This window comes from Melitaea cinxia, chromosome 20 (assembly GCF_905220565.1).
Source record: "Melitaea cinxia chromosome 20, ilMelCinx1.1, whole genome shotgun sequence".
Classification (NCBI taxonomy): domain Eukaryota; kingdom Metazoa; phylum Arthropoda; class Insecta; order Lepidoptera; family Nymphalidae; genus Melitaea; species Melitaea cinxia.
In genome coordinates this window covers 4469158-4487345 of record NC_059413.1, presented here as the reverse complement: position 1 = coordinate 4487345, position 18188 = coordinate 4469158, and the positions used below count along the sequence as shown (strand labels likewise).

General features: G+C 31.4%; 1 protein-coding gene across 1 annotated transcript; it reads left to right on the top strand.

Moving 5' to 3' along the window:
• The first annotated feature begins 3928 nt into the window (after positions 1-3928).
• Positions 3929-15991, top strand: LOC123663651 (toll-like receptor 3). Its single transcript, XM_045598318.1, has 3 exons — positions 3929-4618; positions 5237-6136; positions 15986-15991. The coding sequence occupies exons 1-3, from the start codon at positions 3929-3931 to the stop codon at positions 15989-15991; spliced, it is 1596 nt and encodes a 531-aa protein (XP_045454274.1).
• The last annotated feature ends 2197 nt before the right edge of the window (positions 15992-18188 follow it).

Here is an 18188-nt window from a genome sequence, read left to right as displayed (position 1 = left end):
AAAGCAAAAACAAAAAAGAGATTTATTTTAGCAGGCAAAATGAACAATCAAAATATATATTTTTTGTAATATCTGTAATATTTTATATTTTGTGAAGTTGATATGAGATTTTCTATATATATTATCGATAGATTTCGTTTTCGTCGATTTTCGTTTTCAATGAGATTTGGTGAGATTCCATTGGACCGTTCCTCCCATTCTGAGCTCACGTAATTAATGTATAACGTATATTTTTATTCTTCGTTCATTCTCTTAACAATTATTTCGTTTCGTCCAATTATTATTCTTCATTGCTAGGCGTTTCACTATTAGCGTGTTTCGTGTGACGTAGGGCTGCGTAAGCAGTTGTTGGTGGGGTTCGCGGTGTAGATTAGGCTCAGCACTATATAAGCGCTGGTGCTCGGCGGCTCCTTCCTTTTTCCTTTGTCTTCAGCCTCGGTCAGGTTCAGGGTGCGATTTTGTTGGGGTCCTTGGCGTGGCGGACACGTGCGGTGCCGTTGTTGCCGTTGATACCACGTGGCAGGATTTAGTGGGTTGGCTGCTAGGACCCCAACATCTACGATAAAAAACTGCTCAAACTTTTCGATCCTTCTTGTGGCTCGTGCTGTGCTGGAACACGAATCAGCATTGGGATTCTTTCCTCTGGCCGAGCAAAATTTTTTAACCCCGGCTGACATCGTGATGAGATGGTCGTGGAGTTTGGATAACTGTACTCGAGAGACTAGGGGGTGATCATCTAGGGAGTTTCTGCGGAGCTAAGTGTCACGGAGACCCGCTATGATAAGTGACCACAGTTAACCTCCACCCACGTGTCAGAAATAATTCAAACCCTCAGTGTAGTTTAAATTAATATTGGATTAATCAAAAATGTAATTCGGTCCATAGTGTAGATTTAAAATAATTTAATAATTGTTAAGAGAATGAACGATAAAATAATTTTTAACAAAAAAAAAACCGACTTCAAACAGGAAACTAAAAAGTGAAAAATAAATTTACTAAGTATACAAAGTAATTCGTATTTTGATTTAGTTAATCAGAAATGATTAAATAAATATTTTATAATTTTGAAGTCGGTGCCAAGTAAAACAATAACTACTCTAGTATCTACTCGTAAGTTGTATTCAGTTTTCTTTCATAATTTGTTTCATTGACTATTAGTTTAAATACTGTTATTATTCTGTTATTGTTTTGACATATCTTATAATATTTTTTGTACTTGTTTGTTGTGTGTGTGTTGTTTGTATTTGTTATTGTAGTCAGGTTGTTGTAGTATTTACTTGGCACCGACTCAAAATTATAAAATATTTAGTTTCCTGTTTGAAATCGGTTTTTTTTTTTTGTTAAAAATTATTTTATTTTACAATTTTTAGTGATGGATAGACCTAACATGGATGCTTTTTCTCTTGTGTCGGGGGTCCGGAAACATACACAAGCACAAAAACCCAGATCATGACAAACATATAGATGATATGGCCAATACAAATGTCTGTCGTGCGCGGAGATTGAACATACTAACGCCAGCGCAACAGCCAGTGCTGTGACCGCTGCGCTAACGCGTCGACATACTATGAGAAAAGTTCGCTATCAGGTGTACATAATAACAACCGGGACTAACAGCCTAGCGTGTTCTCCGAGTCTAGGCTGGGAGAACCACAAGGATTAACAACTAGACCGAAAATAAATATTTGTATAAACATAAATATCCACTCCGAGCAGGAATTGAACCCGCGACCGTCGGTGTTTAGGCGCCGCCGACATGGCACATGCACCATTATATCAAAGCGGTCGTCAAACAGCAAAAGTTAACTGTTGTAAATTGTTCAGAAATTCCCTCGAGTGTTTATGGGCTCCATCATCAAACCTGGCCCTGCGACACAGATGACCACACACAGCAGGTAATTGCTATAAATCGTTGAAAAGTTCCCTCGACTATCTTTCGTCTCCATCATCAGACTGTAATGGCACTTGTAACTCATATAGGTGCAAAGTTCTCATCAATAGAAACGAATTAAGTTCAAACAGCAGGTAATTGCTATAAGTCGTTGAAGAGTTCCCTCGACTATCTTTCGTCTCCATCATCAGACTGAAATGGCACTTATAACTCATACATATGCAAAGTTCTCATCAATAGAAACGAATTAAGTTCAAACAGCAGGTGATTGCTATAAATCGTTAAAGAGTTCCCTCGACTATCTTTTGTCTCCATCATCAGACTGTAATGGCACTTATACAGGTGCAAAGTTCTCTTTAATAGAAACGAATTAAATTCAAAAAGCAGGTAATTGCTATAAATTGTTGAAGAGTTCCCTCGACTATCTTTCTTCTCCATCATCAGATCGACTCCAGACCTTTATTAAATAGTATTGCTTTATAGTACTTAATGAAAACATGATTAAATTTACTAGTCACCCGTACAATTTTTGAAAGTTTTCCTTGATTTCTCTGGGATCCTATCATCAGATCCTGGTTTCCTTATCATGGTACCAAATTAGAAATATCTCCTTTCCAACAAAAAAAGAATTATCAAAATCCATTCATAAACGAAGAAGTTATCTCCGAACATACATAAAAAAATATACGGTCGAATTGAGTAACCTCCTCCTTTTTTTGAAGTCGGTTAAAAATAAAAATATAAGTTACAAATGGATGTCCCCTTATAACTATATTATACCGATATCTTGCTACAGCTTGAGCGCTGTCGCACTCTCGCGATGTCTTTAGCGTCACTCACTGTTATTCCTGTTTCGTTCGATTTTTGTTTCCCACATTTTCTCCATACTATGTATGCCCCTATATAGTATCTTAAGGAGTGAAACACAACACAGTAGCTACAATAATTGTTTTTCTTTTTCCAGATCTTTTAGAAATTTATCATGAAAACTATAATATGTAAGTATCAAAGTTAAATACTGATTAAAATTAGAACAACCCTTTTAACATTATATGTATTAATAATTATTAAAAAAAAACACGCTATTTGGTTTTTTCAGATAACTTATTAACAATATGTAGTGTATTGGTAATTTTTTCTCACTGCGAAATCCCCATTGGTTGGGGCTCTCTTCGATATGGATGTCAGTCAGCATTTTATGAGGAAAAATGTTTATTGGAAGCTTACTGCGCGAACAAACTCGATTTTAGATACAGTCGAATTTACTCCTATCGATATCAACAGTGTGCTGGTAAACCTACAGTTTTCTCAGATAGTCATGACTATGTACCTGTAAGATTACATTTTAAAGGGCATGAGGAGGCAATAAGTCAGTATAATTATTATGAAAATACTTTTTTTTACATACTATATTTAGATCTCAGTTACAGTTTATATTCCAAAATACCAACAATACGTACCATGGAAAACCTAGTAATGTTAAATATATCTCACAGTGTCATAACTACAGTTAAGTTTTCAAATAAGTACGAGTTAAAATCGCTTGAAGAGATTGATTTATCTTTTAATAAAATTTCAAAGATTGATAACGATGAGAACGATATCTACGTGTATAGAAAGTTAAAGAAATTGAATTTGTCATATAATCAACTGAGCGATTTACCCGATGCGATATTTAATAACATTGTAGAATTAGAATATTTAGACTTGTCTCATAACTTTATTACTAATATTACTTTAACTACTTTTGAAGGCATTAAGAAATTAAAGGTTTTGTATTTGTCTCATAACAACATAGATGATATAAATTCGTCATTGTTTCGTTTTAATAAACTGACTGAACTTTACGTTAATAACAATAAAATAAAAAATATTTTAGCCCGTGACTTTGAAAAATTAATCGAACTTGAAGTACTAGACTTGAGTAATAATTTAATAATAACAATGGACGAAAATGTTTTTAGTAATTTAATTGTTTTAAAACAAATTGATTTGAGCGGAAATTTACTGACAGCGATTGATAAAGATACATTTTCCATGACGGCTAATCTACAAAGCATTGATCTATCAAAAAATAAGTTAACTGAGTTACCACTTCGACTGTTTCAAGCAAAGAATATATCATTTTTTTCTGTTGAACAAAATAACTTGGAAGGGTCTTTAAGAAAAGATACTTTTGAAGGCTTACAACTGATCACTAAATTGGACATGAGCTATCAAAGTATTAAATCAATTGAAGATTTTGCATTTTTTGGTCTTGATAATCTAACTGAATTATTATTAAATAACAATAATATAGAATCGTTGTCCAACAAATCTTTCCAGTCACTACGAAATTTGGTGCATTTGGATCTATCTAACAATCGAATAACTATAATTGATTTTAATAAAGAAGATTTGGTTAATCTTCGATCTTTGTTGTTTCACAATAATTATATAGCAGTAATCAAGTCAGAAAATCTGCGTCATTTACATCTTTTAGAGTTTTTAGACCTATCAAAAAATAACATATCCAAAATAGAAAGTCAATCTTTTGAAATACTAGGAAACGTTAACAATTTATTGATAAACCAAAATCCTTTAAGTGGTAATTTGGAAGAAAATACTTTTAAAGGTTTAACAATGGTTCCAAAGTTAGATTTGTCAAACACGGGGTTAAATGTTATAATGAATGGTTCTTTTAATAGCATGACAAATTTATATTATCTCAATATATCCCACAGCAAAGTAAGTGAACTTCAGTACAATACTTTTGCAAATACAGGAAATATTGAAATTCTTGATTTGTCGTACAATGAAATAGAAAATTTCGAAGTCAATACCACAAATTTAAAAAACATCAAACAGTTGTTATTGAATAATAATCACATAAAATTTTTGAACAATAATATTTTTAAAAGCATGTCATTATTAAATAATATATCGTTATCAAATAATTTAATAACATCTGTAGAGGATGGTGCTTTTCAAGATCAAAAGAATTTACGGTATTTAGATTTATCATGCAATTCAAATATTAGATTAAATTTTTTAATTCTTAAAGAAATTAAAGCATTAGATACATTAATTTTGTCACGTTCTGTTCCAAATATAACGTTTGAAGGGTTTGGTAACATTTCTTTGAGTAATTTAGATATTTCAAATTCCAACATTCAAAATGTAAGTAATTTAAAATTAAGTAAACTAAAAACGGTAAAGTTTCTGCATTTAAGTCACAATAATGTGAAACAATTAGAAATCGGAGCATTTTCCAACATGTTTGAAACTGAAGAAATTGATGTCAGTTACAATCAAATTAAAACAATACAACCTGGTGTATTTAAAAATAATCATTTACTGAACAAGCTTAACATTTCTCATAACGCTTTATTGGTTCTCAACTACGGTGTATTCCGTGGTTTGATTAATTTAGTTGTTTTTGATACATCGTTTAATTTTATAAAAAGTTTAGAGACAGAACGTTTTTACGATGTTCCGAATTTACAAGTACTTATCGCCGATCATAATAGAATAACTGATGTGTCGATAGATGATTTTCAAGGAACTAATATAAATAAAATAAGCATTGGTGACAATCCGTTGCCATGTGAAGTACTAATGAAGTTAAAAAAGGCAAGTACATCAATTGCCATAACTGCTTTAAGACACGTTGTGGACAATGAAGAAAACATTGATGGTATTTCTTGTAATAATAATTTTCATGAATTTGATTTTAAAATAATATCGAATGAAAAACAGCATACCGGTAACTATAACGAAAGTGTATTAAATGAAATAAAAGATATTTTACTAAGCTTAGGAAGTGAATTAGTTCGAAGCGGAGAAAGAACTGTTAAAAATGAAAATTTATTAAGCCTTAATAATTTGCTGCAACAGTCGCGTGTAGATTACATTAACAAACTGAGTCAATTAAGCAATGTAACATTAGAATTAAACGAAAAACAGGAAACCATAACTAAATTACTCGAAAGAATATTAAAAGTAATGGTAGCGATCAATTCTCTTAATAGTTCGATTATACCGGTCAGGAGTAATGTTACATCGGATAATTTTATCTACTATTTAAATAAAATTAGGCAAGATTTTGACAATGCCATGATATTAGATAAAGAAAAAATTCTTGATGAAATGGAGAATAAAATTTCTTTAATGATGAAACGTATTCAATCGGAAACTCATACAACGTCTTCCTTGCCAATATTAAGTAATCAAAAGTTGCCTTTAAATTACGAGCCCAAGTCCTATGTACTTTTGGAAACTTGCGTTGTTTTTATTCTTATAATTTTAGTTTGCCTTGTATTGTATAAAATTTATAAGACAAGATTTTATATACGTCATAGAAGGTATTTAAGTACTAATCCAATATCTGATATGGATACATCTAATGTATGAAGAATTTTGATAACATATACATTTTGTTAACTATAGATGTCTGTACTTTCGTTTATTCTAAACGAAAGCGTTATTTTTAAACTCTCTGTAAATTAGAATTTAAGAAATCTTTTATTTTTTTTAATGCTTTGTGAATAAACGTCTTTATTATTATTATTCTGGATGTCACTCCACCCGCTTAATATATAATAGATACATATATTATAATCACTATTTACTATTACTTACTAATAACTATAAATTTTGTAAAATACACATGTCTGTACTTTCGTTTTATTTAATGTCAAATAATGATGTAAAAACTATTTGCTCTTTTATTTTAATCGTCACTTACAATAAACTATAGTTACGTATAATAACCGTAGGGGAGGTAAAAAAGTCTAACTCGTTAAGTTGAAAATGCCAATATATCTATATACATATAAGTCGTGTTAGTTACACTATTTATAACTCAAGAACGACTGGACCAATTTCTATGACGTTTGATTTTTTGGATTTCTCTTAATCCGGAATGTGATGATAAGTATTAAAAACATTCAAAAATCGACGAAAAAATAAATAAAAGAAAAACAATTTTCCAATACAAAATGTTTATGGGCCGAACTGTCAAATATTTAATGTTCATCCAGTCCAGTAAACTCTGCCCTAAAATTAAAGAACGTATTTAAATAAAGGTTTTCGCATCGAAAATATTTATCCACAATATTCGGATGGATGCATATTTTAAATTTAAAAAATGTAAAATTAAACGTTAGAACGTTAAAAAAAACGTTAAGCTGATATTTTTATTTTATTTTATTTTATTTTATTTATATGTCTCACTTATGGAGTGTAGAAGGGAGGAGTATGTAGACAAAGAGTATGGTATGAATGTAGCAATTATAGTTCAAAATTCGATCGAAATGGCGCTAATATCACCAAAAGTATAATAAGTACGTATGATATGAAGTGAGCTATTACAGAGAACAGAGTGACGCTTAAGATTTATCCTGATGCTAATGTGGTGCCACCCTAATTTAATGCATTTCGACAAAGTATGCAACGTCTCATAAACACGCGTCATCAAAGATCACTCAAAAAGTACTTGTTCTATTTGATAGATGGCGTTGTGACAAAGTATTGAACATTACCACAGGCCAGGCACGTCCCTGCCAATACGCGTCAACAAATATTACTCAAAAAGTACTCATTATGTCTCGATCACATTTAAATGGGACCACAGGACAACTATTAGCTTTTGTACAGGATCGATCATCATTGTACAGGCAAAAATTGGAATCTACGCCGAAAGAAATGATACATTCAAAACTAATTATATTTCTCATATCAATGATAAAAAATTGAAGATCCGGGGTTGCATATCATCGTATATCATAAGCATTAAAGTTTTGATATCTGTTTTGTAATTTTAAGATTTATTACTTCCATATTTTTCGTTACCATAATTAAGTGTTTATAAATTTTCTTATTCTGTAAATGTGACAATTTCAACACAAAATTGTGCGTATTATCAAAACTGTACCTAAGCAGAAACAATTACATCACTAGCTCTACAAAATCAATATTGCATTTGACTGACTATGACGCCGCGTTAGCGCAACGGTCACAGCCATGGATTGTACCTGTTGCGCTGGCGGTTGCGGGTTCGATCCCCGCACATGACAAACATTTGTATTGGCCATACAGGTGTTTGCTGTGGTCTGGTTGTTTGTGCAGTCCTTGTGGGTCTCCCCACCGTGCCTCGGAGAGCACGGTAAGCCGTCGGTCCCGGTTGTTATCATGTACACCTGATAGCGATCGTTACTCACAGTAGGGAATATATCCACCAACCCGCATTGGAGCAACGGATTGGTGGTGGATTAAGCTCTGATCATTTTCCTACATGGGGAAAGAGGCCTATGCCCAGTAGTGGGATATTACAGACTGAAGCATAGAGATTTCTCATATAAAAAATACCTCGTTGTAGTTTCTACATTATTAAAGAATGAGTTCAGATTTTTTTCAGATAAAAGTTAAGGATCTCCTTATATTTATCTAATATATAAAATTCTCGTGTCGCGGTGTTTGTAGTTAAACTCCTCCGACACGGCTTAACCGATTCTCATGAAATTTTGTGTGCATATCGGGTAAGTCTGAGAATCGAACAACATCTGTTTTTCATCCACCTAAATGTTAAGGGTATCCACCCCTATTTTTTTGATTTTTTTTAGATAAATTGTTTTTTATTTTATTATGATTTGGCGTTGAAAAATACATACAACCCTAAATTTTCAACCCTCTGTCACCTAACCTCTATTTTTAAATAGCGTTTAGCGGCAAGACAACCTTTGCCGAGTCAGCTAGTATTATTTAATTATTATTATTGCTTTTCCATTTTGGGAAATCGATAAATAATAAAGATAAGTACATATATTAAAAAAAATTGTTAAGTGCGCATTGATCAGTCAGTCATAAATCTGACAACACTTAACACAAAATATAAAAAAAAAACATAGTTAAGACTTTTTTTAACTCAATTACATTTTTATTATTGAAAATTACAAGTGCTTACCTATTACAGTTGTAAACATCGACAGCTCAGTGTGAAACAGACAGATAGATGGACAGACAGATTTATAATGATAGGGTATCATTGCCATCTTTTGGGGGTTATTTAAAAAATATGCCATCATAAATCCGTCATTTCTAAATAAGAATTTGTATTATGCAACTTATAGCTTACAAAACAAAAACTAATTTTTAATTATTTGTTAAAAATTTAATTAAAATTACTTTATTGTTTGTCAAATAATTCAATTGATGAATTATCGCTTATCAACAACGTTCTTATTATACCGGTTTGGGTGCGCTCACAACAGGTTGCAACTTGCGACCCACATACACCAACTTTCTTTGGATCAAAAAAATTCGATGGTTGACAGGTCGAATATTTTCGATGCCTCGACTTGAGCTATCCGTTACTCATAAACAGTCACGTGTCTAAAGCAGCGGTATTAAAACTCTGTAGCGGATTTAAGAGTGGGTTACGTGACTTAGATGTATGGTATACCTACCATCGTATTAAAGTTTTGATATCCGTTTTGTAATTTTAAGATTTTTTTCGTATAACCTCAAAATTCATGTGAAAAACTCTAAAAATCAAGTTTTTGGTTTTTTCTTTTTCTTTAGAAATATAGCAGAATGGCTAAACATGTCATAAGATTTAAAGGGGGGTAAGGGTTAATTAAGTTAAAGATTACATGTAGCTTGTTGAAAAAGATCATGAAAGAATCCGTCCATAATGGCAATATACGACTTTCTAGTTCATTCAATATAGGTACTGTTATACAGCATTGACACTAAGCATATCCTTCACAGTACAGTGTTGTGTAATGTAATGACGTAAATGAAGTAAACGTCCAAGTCTACAGACCAGCAACCAAAACGTTTTGATATGACAGACATGGCGCTGCTCGCTGAATATTTGCATCACTTAAAGTTGAAGACTTCAGGCAGACTGATAGACTCTACAACGAAAGTGATTTGGACAAATTGGTATAATACTAAATTTTGATTATAAAGCTAGCAAAACCACTACCTCATTTTTCAAACCTCATTATAAATTAAATTAATATGGCGTCTGGGATATGGTATCTCTTGTCAGAGAGGTAACGTAAACTCTGTATAACTTACATTCAAAGACAATTCATAACAGTTGCTTAATTGTGGAAGAAAACAGTCCTAAGAAGTTTATTCGTCTGAAAATTGTCTAATTATATGGGCAAACTGCGAAAGTAAAGTACTATTATTAAGAAAGATACTGTCACTGTATACAAAGTTCGCTGTATCTTTATTTCGCAGATCATAACTGAGCGACCAAATTTTTAATGTAGCCTTGCTTTTTTGTTACAATTAGGTTTATTATCTGTAGTGCCTATACCAGATTGGAATCTTTTATTCTAGGGAACAAATATCTAAATATTATCGATGATGTAAAGTTACGAGAAGAAAATTTAGGATTTATATTTTTATACTAAAAATGGTTTATATAATAAATACCACCTAAACCAATCGATTGAGAATATTAATTGAATTGATAACAGTAATGATCTTACTGGTTGAATTATATAGTACCTGGGTGACCGAGCCCAGCTCGGTATTTTTAGTAAATCGTGAAGGATTAGTAGTAGAAGAGAGAGTTAAAATGATTCGCTGCCGGTTTGGATGAAGTCTTTTTTAACCGACTTCGAAAAAGGAGGATGTTACTCAATCCGGCTGAAGGAAACTCAATATATATACATATCCCACCTTCGGTGCAACAAAGTCACAATTCAGGACACTTTTTTGTTATGTCTTTTATTAGGACTTTTTGATAATTTAATATAAGATTTTTAAACTATACCAAAGAAAGTTAACTATTAATTTTATAAAGATTTCAAACCTACTATAAATAGTAATCCAGAAATGAGTAACTAAAAGCGAAAAGAAAAAATTAAGAGTCCTCTCCTGTAAAATTAAGAAATGAGCTATATATATATCACTACATAGTATAAAACAAAGTCGCTTTCTCTGTCCCTATGTCCCTATGTATGCTTAAATCTTTAAAACTACGCAACGGATTTTGATGCGGTTTTTTTTTAATAGATAGAATAATTAAAGAGAAAGGTTTATATGTATAATAACATCTATTAAATAGTGGAAAAATACTGTTATTTTTGAGGTTTCTAATGTGATGTGGTAAATAATTACATTTTTTTTCCGCTTACATTGCAAATGCAGCCTGAACCCTACGAGATTTATCAAAATAATGTACTAAGTATTAGACACACTGAAAAGTTCTACAGAAAGCTCCGCTATGGTATATGTCTATCTCTTATGGATATCCCACAATAAGATTTTTTTGTCATTTACTTTTTACGACAAATAATGGCTAATTTTCAAAGCGATTTTAACCAATACAGCATTAATCCTTATCTAATTAAATACCTTAAATACATTGTTGATTTAATATAGATCTTTATGGCCCTTTACAGCATATGATTTAAATAAATATTTTTGAAGATATTATAGATTGAAAAATTGCGATACGTAGCGTTTGCGGCAGTTCCGGCCGGCTTTTACTCTAAAGTTAACGCGTGCGGGCCACGGGCAGTAATGAATCCATTTTAATCATTTTTCGGTGAATGACATAGGCTAAAATTATATTTTATACCCGTGCGAAAACGGAACGGGTCGTTAGTATATATATATATATTTTAATGTATGTTCGGGAATAACTTCGTCGTTTACGAAAAGATTTTGATGATTCTTTTTTTGGTGGAAAAGAGATATCCTTGGTGTGGTAGCATAATAAGGAAACCAGGATCTGATGATGGGATCCTAGAGAAATCGAGGGAAACTCTCGAAAATCCGCATAACTTTACATTAACTACATAATACTTAACATACTACTGGGTGTACTGATTTTGATGATTTTTAACTTAATCGAAAGCCGATGTTTATCATGTGGTCATATTTCATCGAGATCTGATTACAACTTTTGGAGTAATCTTTGATAGTGCGTATTTCTTGACTATTTTTTCGTATACCTATGTTGTATTACTTGTCGATATAATTGAAGTCAGTTTTTTTTTTCGTTTGCCTGCAAACACAATTATTAATAATTAATTAACGCAAAATAAAAATAAAAAATAACGATAAATTAAAAATTTATCCAAAATACACAATCACAACGCTTCAGCCTGTAATATCCCACTACTGGGCGTAGGCCTCTTTCCTCATGTAGGAGAAGGATCAGAGCTTAATCCACCACGCTGCTACAATGCGGGTTGGCGGATATATTCCCTACTAAGCGAGTAACGATCGCTATCAGGTGTACATGATAACAACCGGGGCCGACGGCTTAACGTGCTCTCCGAGGCACGGTGGGGAGACCCACAAGGACTGCACAAACACCCAGACCACGGCAAACACCTGTATGGCCAATACAAATGTTTGTCACGTGCGGGGACGAACCCGCAACCGCCAGCGCAACAGGTACAATCCATGGCGTAACTGTTGCGCCAACGCGTGTCACACACAATTACAAGATTGAGAGTAATTGCTTCTCAAAACTGATAGGCGCTCCAACAAATCGTTTTTTTTTTTTTTGAAAATCATATTTAAATACGAATTACATATTTATAAAATTTGAATAATATTTTTTTTTACCAACAATAATAAAAAATATAAATAAATATCAAAAATCAAAAATCAAAAATAATAATGATAAAATATGAATAATATTTTTCGATTTTACCGACATAATAATAAAAAATAATACCTGCCTATTTAAATAAAAAATAAAGAGTGCAATTAGAAAAAAAAAGAAAAAATATTTTTTCAGGGACATGGGGATTTGAACCATGATCTTCTCGGTTGATTCCGACCGGCCGATTTCCCACCGAGCTATTGCAACTAAATTGACAGATTCGAAATTTACCTTCGTATTCTAACGATATTTTTTTCACTCCCTAAAAACAGGGATAAAACGACATTTTCTAAAAATTAATCCTAGCTAGATGGATTTATCTCCCCCGAAACCTCCTGTACACTAAATTTTATGAAAATCGTTGGAGCCGTTTCCGAGATTCAGATTATATATATACATATATATATACAAGAATTGCTCGTTTAATAGTATAAGATATATATATTGGTTGAATTATACTGAACTTAATTATATTTTAAGTTTCCTACGGTTCAGCAAAGGCTTTTAATTTCTGAATATAGAAGAAGGATTGAAGCATTACGCTGCTAAGGCTAACGGATATTTACTTTGATGTCAATTCAAATTTAGACTACAAATCCTATAGGTAATGTTTAACTTAAGAGTTTTATAACATCAACATTTAATGTTGATAGTTATAAATTCTAAAATGTGTATAAAAATAAAAACACCAATCTCCGGTAACAAAGGCTGGAACGTTACAAAGAAATAGAGATATGACAAAATTATCTTTGATATTGGTTAAGAACAGCATAAAATTTAATAAGGCAATATTTTGTTATAATTTTCTGTAACAGTTAATGAACTAGCTATTAATTTTTTATGTATAAAAATTTCAATTGTGAACATTAAGTAAATTATACTAGTGTAGCGCTGCGTGATACAAATAACATGCATATTTAATCTCGGAGCGTGCAGTTTCTCAATTTTCTATTAAAGTCTACTATCGAGACACGCGCAACGGTGTCGAAATAAATGGAAAACGAAAAAGAGACAGTAATAAGCGATTACGAAATCTACGTTAAACGATATTGATGTAGATTTTTAATTTGATAACGTTTGTTAAATTATTTGCAATTATCGCTTATAATTTTCACTTTGCGAGATTCATATTTGCAAATAGAAATATCACCATAAATATAGTGGAATTCGATTGTAAAAAATAATATTATACCAAAAACATTCATCTGTTGGATACCGTCATCCGTCAAATAGCGCCGAATCCACGACCGGTGAAGGCTCTTAATGTTAAAAGCATTCTATACCAGACAACACACTTAACAGACTTAGAACGTGGAAGAGCCGAAGTTTGTACCTAATTTAGCAATATCGGTAACAGAGCAAATTTCTATTAAAAGAACGCATAAGAATATAACAATATATTTTCTAGTTATAAAAATAACATTATGCCATGACGAGAAAACAATAATAATGCAAAAATTTCAAAAACATTAATATGTCCGACGTCCGCGTTGCACATGACGCGTTAAATACAAGTTACAATGTATTTATTTTCCTTTGGCTGTTTTTTTTTTTGGTACTGAAATATTTTAGTATTTTTTTCAGCTTTTGACATAATTAATATTTTTTTTTCTTGCAATTTTACCTAAATACGCTGTATTGGTAACTAGTTATTCCCATTAGTAACTCGGTTAAAAATATTCTTTTAGTATTTGGTTGAAGCATTTGGCAGTGCTTCCGCCTTCCTGCTTGACGCCTCAAGTATTGTGGGTTCGATTCTCGCTTCAAGTTTGAGCATATTGTTTATATATAAAAAATATTACATCAGTCGGCTGTTGCCTAAAACACTGCCCGTTAGGAATGGACGACACTTAGTGTATGTTAAGAGCCTGTTTTACCGGTTTTTGATAAATTTTGTCTTATATATAAATTCATATTAGATTTTAATTACGGGAAAAAAAGACACCAAATAGTAATCGTTACTTATAGTAGGGAATATATCCGCCAGCTTACAGGAGAACAGCATGGTGGATTAAGCTCCAACCCTTCTCCTACATGGAGAAAGTGGCCAGTGCCGAGTAGTTTGATGTTACAGGTTGAATTTTTAGTTTTACGTGTAGTGAATGTAAATATCTCATAAACAAAGGGATAGTGATAGATAGGGATTCGATAGTGAAATAGAATAATACTAGTAGTAGTCGCCCAGTTAACATTATTAAGGCTCTGTTGTCAAATATTATACTTCTAAAAACAAAAGAGTATATATGCGTGTGTGTATCAAATAAATGGTAGTGTGTATAATGATTTTTTTTTATTGATTTTATGTATTTTTTATGTATCATTAAAAATAATAGCATTCTGCACTTCTGCATATAAACTATAAGTGTGAGAAATTTCATACTCCTCAGTCCGCGCAATTTTCGTAAAAAAGGGTACTAATTTATTGTTTCACGTATTAATATATAGATATCATAAACTTTTATTGAAATATATTATTTTTGTTTATTTTTAGATTTCAAGTAAGAAATAAAAGAAAACTGCAAAACCAAATTAAATTTCTTGTTGTAAATTTTTCTCGATATCGGAATACACTTAGCAGACAGACAAAAAATCTTAAAATACTGTTCTCGATTTCTATGGCTTATTAATATTATTTTACATTATTATTTTAGTTTCGTAATATATATATATATTTTATATCTGTATTCTATTATCTACAGATTTGTGTCGGTACACATAAATAATAACAAATTGAAAGGAAATGTCAAAAAAAACTAAGCACCTGCGTTTCACGGCAGTAACACGTTTGAATAAAAAAAAATTTGCGATCATCTATCATTGGCCAACAATCCTAGTAGAACTATGAATGTGGAATATTTAGTCGGTCGTGTGTATGTGTGCGTCTACCGAATATCGAGGCCGTACCACGGGATGTCGACGAGGCTACTCTGCTCGAAAGCTTTTGATGCTTAAAGCTATCTATTAATTTTTCATAAAGTTTACTTGTAAGTTTTTCTAGTTTAAATTTTATTAACGAGTATATGAATGTACGCGATTCTTTACAAGTTTATTCATAAGATATTGTTGTCCTGTTTGTTACTGACATTTAATTTTTTGTCTTGAGTTAAAAAAATAAGAATATATTTGTGGTGCAAGGAAAAAAGAGATGTCAAAAATTTGGAAAATGAGATTTTTGCTCTTATTAATTCAAAATGCTAATATGTCTCATGGAAAAAAGGAATTAAGTCACTATTATATTGAAAATTAAATAAATTACAATTTTCTAACAAATTAGATAAGCTGCTTTCTTATTAAATGCCCTCTGTGAAAAGTTCAAATAAGCGTACTTATCTCTTTTTTTCTTAACACGATATGTAATAGATATAATAATATAACTTGTTAGTTGTGACAAAACCATTTGAATAATTATGAATGATCTGAAAAATTGTCACAAACTTAGTGAAAATTTTTGGTTTATAAATTTTTTATTCCAGGTATGAACTATTGACATAATATCAAAATTGTGTAGCCGTACTATAAGAAGTAAAGGTAAGCTCGGCGCGGGCGCAGCTAGTGACGTGTCTCCTTCTCTTCCTTCAGTGAACCGTCGACTGTCGCGAGAGATTGACGTGTATTATTGCATTTTGGTATAAACGAATATCTTTAATTGGTGTTCACTAAGTGTCTGTACAACTTTTAACTTCAAACTAACTTTTCACTTTCGAAAAGTTCGCTTTTGTTAACAAGGACAGTGTTTCAGTTTCGACTAATAAGTGTTATTTGTAAATTTTGTGATTTCCAGGATTGTTGCGTGCTTTTAACGGATCGATCGGTAAGTTGAGTCGTTTTTTATATACTTTACTGCATTTTGTTAACAAAACAAACAAATAAAAATTATGTTTTGGTTTTCTTAATAAGCCTTTGGAATCGTTCAGCAGTATAACATAAGTTATATATGCTTATGATTTACGATGAAGGTATCTCAAAAAATTATGCCTCTGCGGCTAATAGTTAGAACAATAAACTCCTATTGGGCTTCACTGTAGTCCCGTAATGAACACACAATGGATTTTTTGCGGGTATGTTAATATTATTGTGTAAACCCCTCGAGTAATTTCTATATAACTATACTTATATATATAGTATTTATTTGTAAGAAGTTTTATACAACATGAGTTCTCATTATAATTATATTATATTTATTTATATTCTAATGAATAAAAATCTCGTATCACATGCTATTTTTTTAATTTATTCAGAAAAACTTACAGCTGTTCATAACAAATTAGCAATCCAATTAAAAACTAAAAGCCATTTAGAAGTTTTTACAATTAACAACTAAAGAGTGCTATATTATTAAACAGTTTGTTAGTGAAACAAAATTAAACTAAGAGTGGTTCGAAAACTTAGCTGGATCATTAAACTGCTTAGACATTATAAGCTATCAGAAGAGAAATATAGTCGTATTCCTCTAAAACGGCTCGACCGATTTTATAATTTATCCTATGAATTTTTTAAACTTCTCACACACATTGACATTGGCCTCCAAAAGTTCGCGCCAAAAATGGCGTGAAGTTATGTGTGTTATCCATAGTCACCACGCTGGGCAGCTGCAGCTGCACACTGGGTTGGTGACCGCAGGGCTGGCTTTGTCGCACCGAAGACGCTGCTGCCCGTCTTCGACCTGTGTATTGCGAAGCCAGCAAGCAGTTGGATGATTATGCCAGCATCAGTCGGCTTTTTAAGTTCCAAGGTGGTAGTGGAACTGTAGTGTTAGCATATTTTAACGATATTCCATTTGTATGTATCTTTCACGACATTTAAATCTCTAGAATGAATAATAATAATACTTATTACATATACACATACATACGAACATATATTCATACATAAATTACAAAATTACGTATATGTATACAGTTTTGAACACAAACAGAAGTGTTATAAATAATTTCTTTTATAATCTAGTTTTTAAAATTTAATTGGCTTATGAATTTGTAATTTTCGAAATACATAAAATTAAAACTATATTTTATTACTGATCTCTCTTTATCTTTTTATTTTGTTAATTAATTTGCATAGAGTACCACCGTATTTATTTATGAATCAATTTGATTTGATTCATAAATAAATACGGTCGTACATTTATTTTTTTATTTTATTTTTTTACACAAACCTAGCCTTGATTATAACGAATATTAAAAAATAACAATTATACTAATAGAAATGTTGAGAAATTAAATACAAAATGTTTAACTTTCAAATTTAAAACGAACTATGCATATAATGCTATATTTATTCGCTTCACTGATATTATTTACAAATAAACGTATTTACAATTGCGACATTGTTTTAACTTATAAAGAATGCAACCGAGGAAATGTTAGCGTCAACAGTTTTTTGCAGGCACTCAGCAGTTGACTTATAAGCGTAGTTAGTATACTACGCTTGAAGATTTTATGATATTTTGATTTGTACATGGTTAGCCGTTATCAACGGCGTAATTTAAATAATTAATTATCTTTATTGTAGGTACACCGTTAAAAAATCAAAACAATAAATATATTTTTTCCAAACATTATTTTTTTACTTTTATTTTTCAGTTGGTTTTATATGCAGATAGTAACACTAATAGGATCAGTAAAAAAAGAAATAAATGTACAGATATCAATTATAAGAAACAAAAAAAAACTTCCG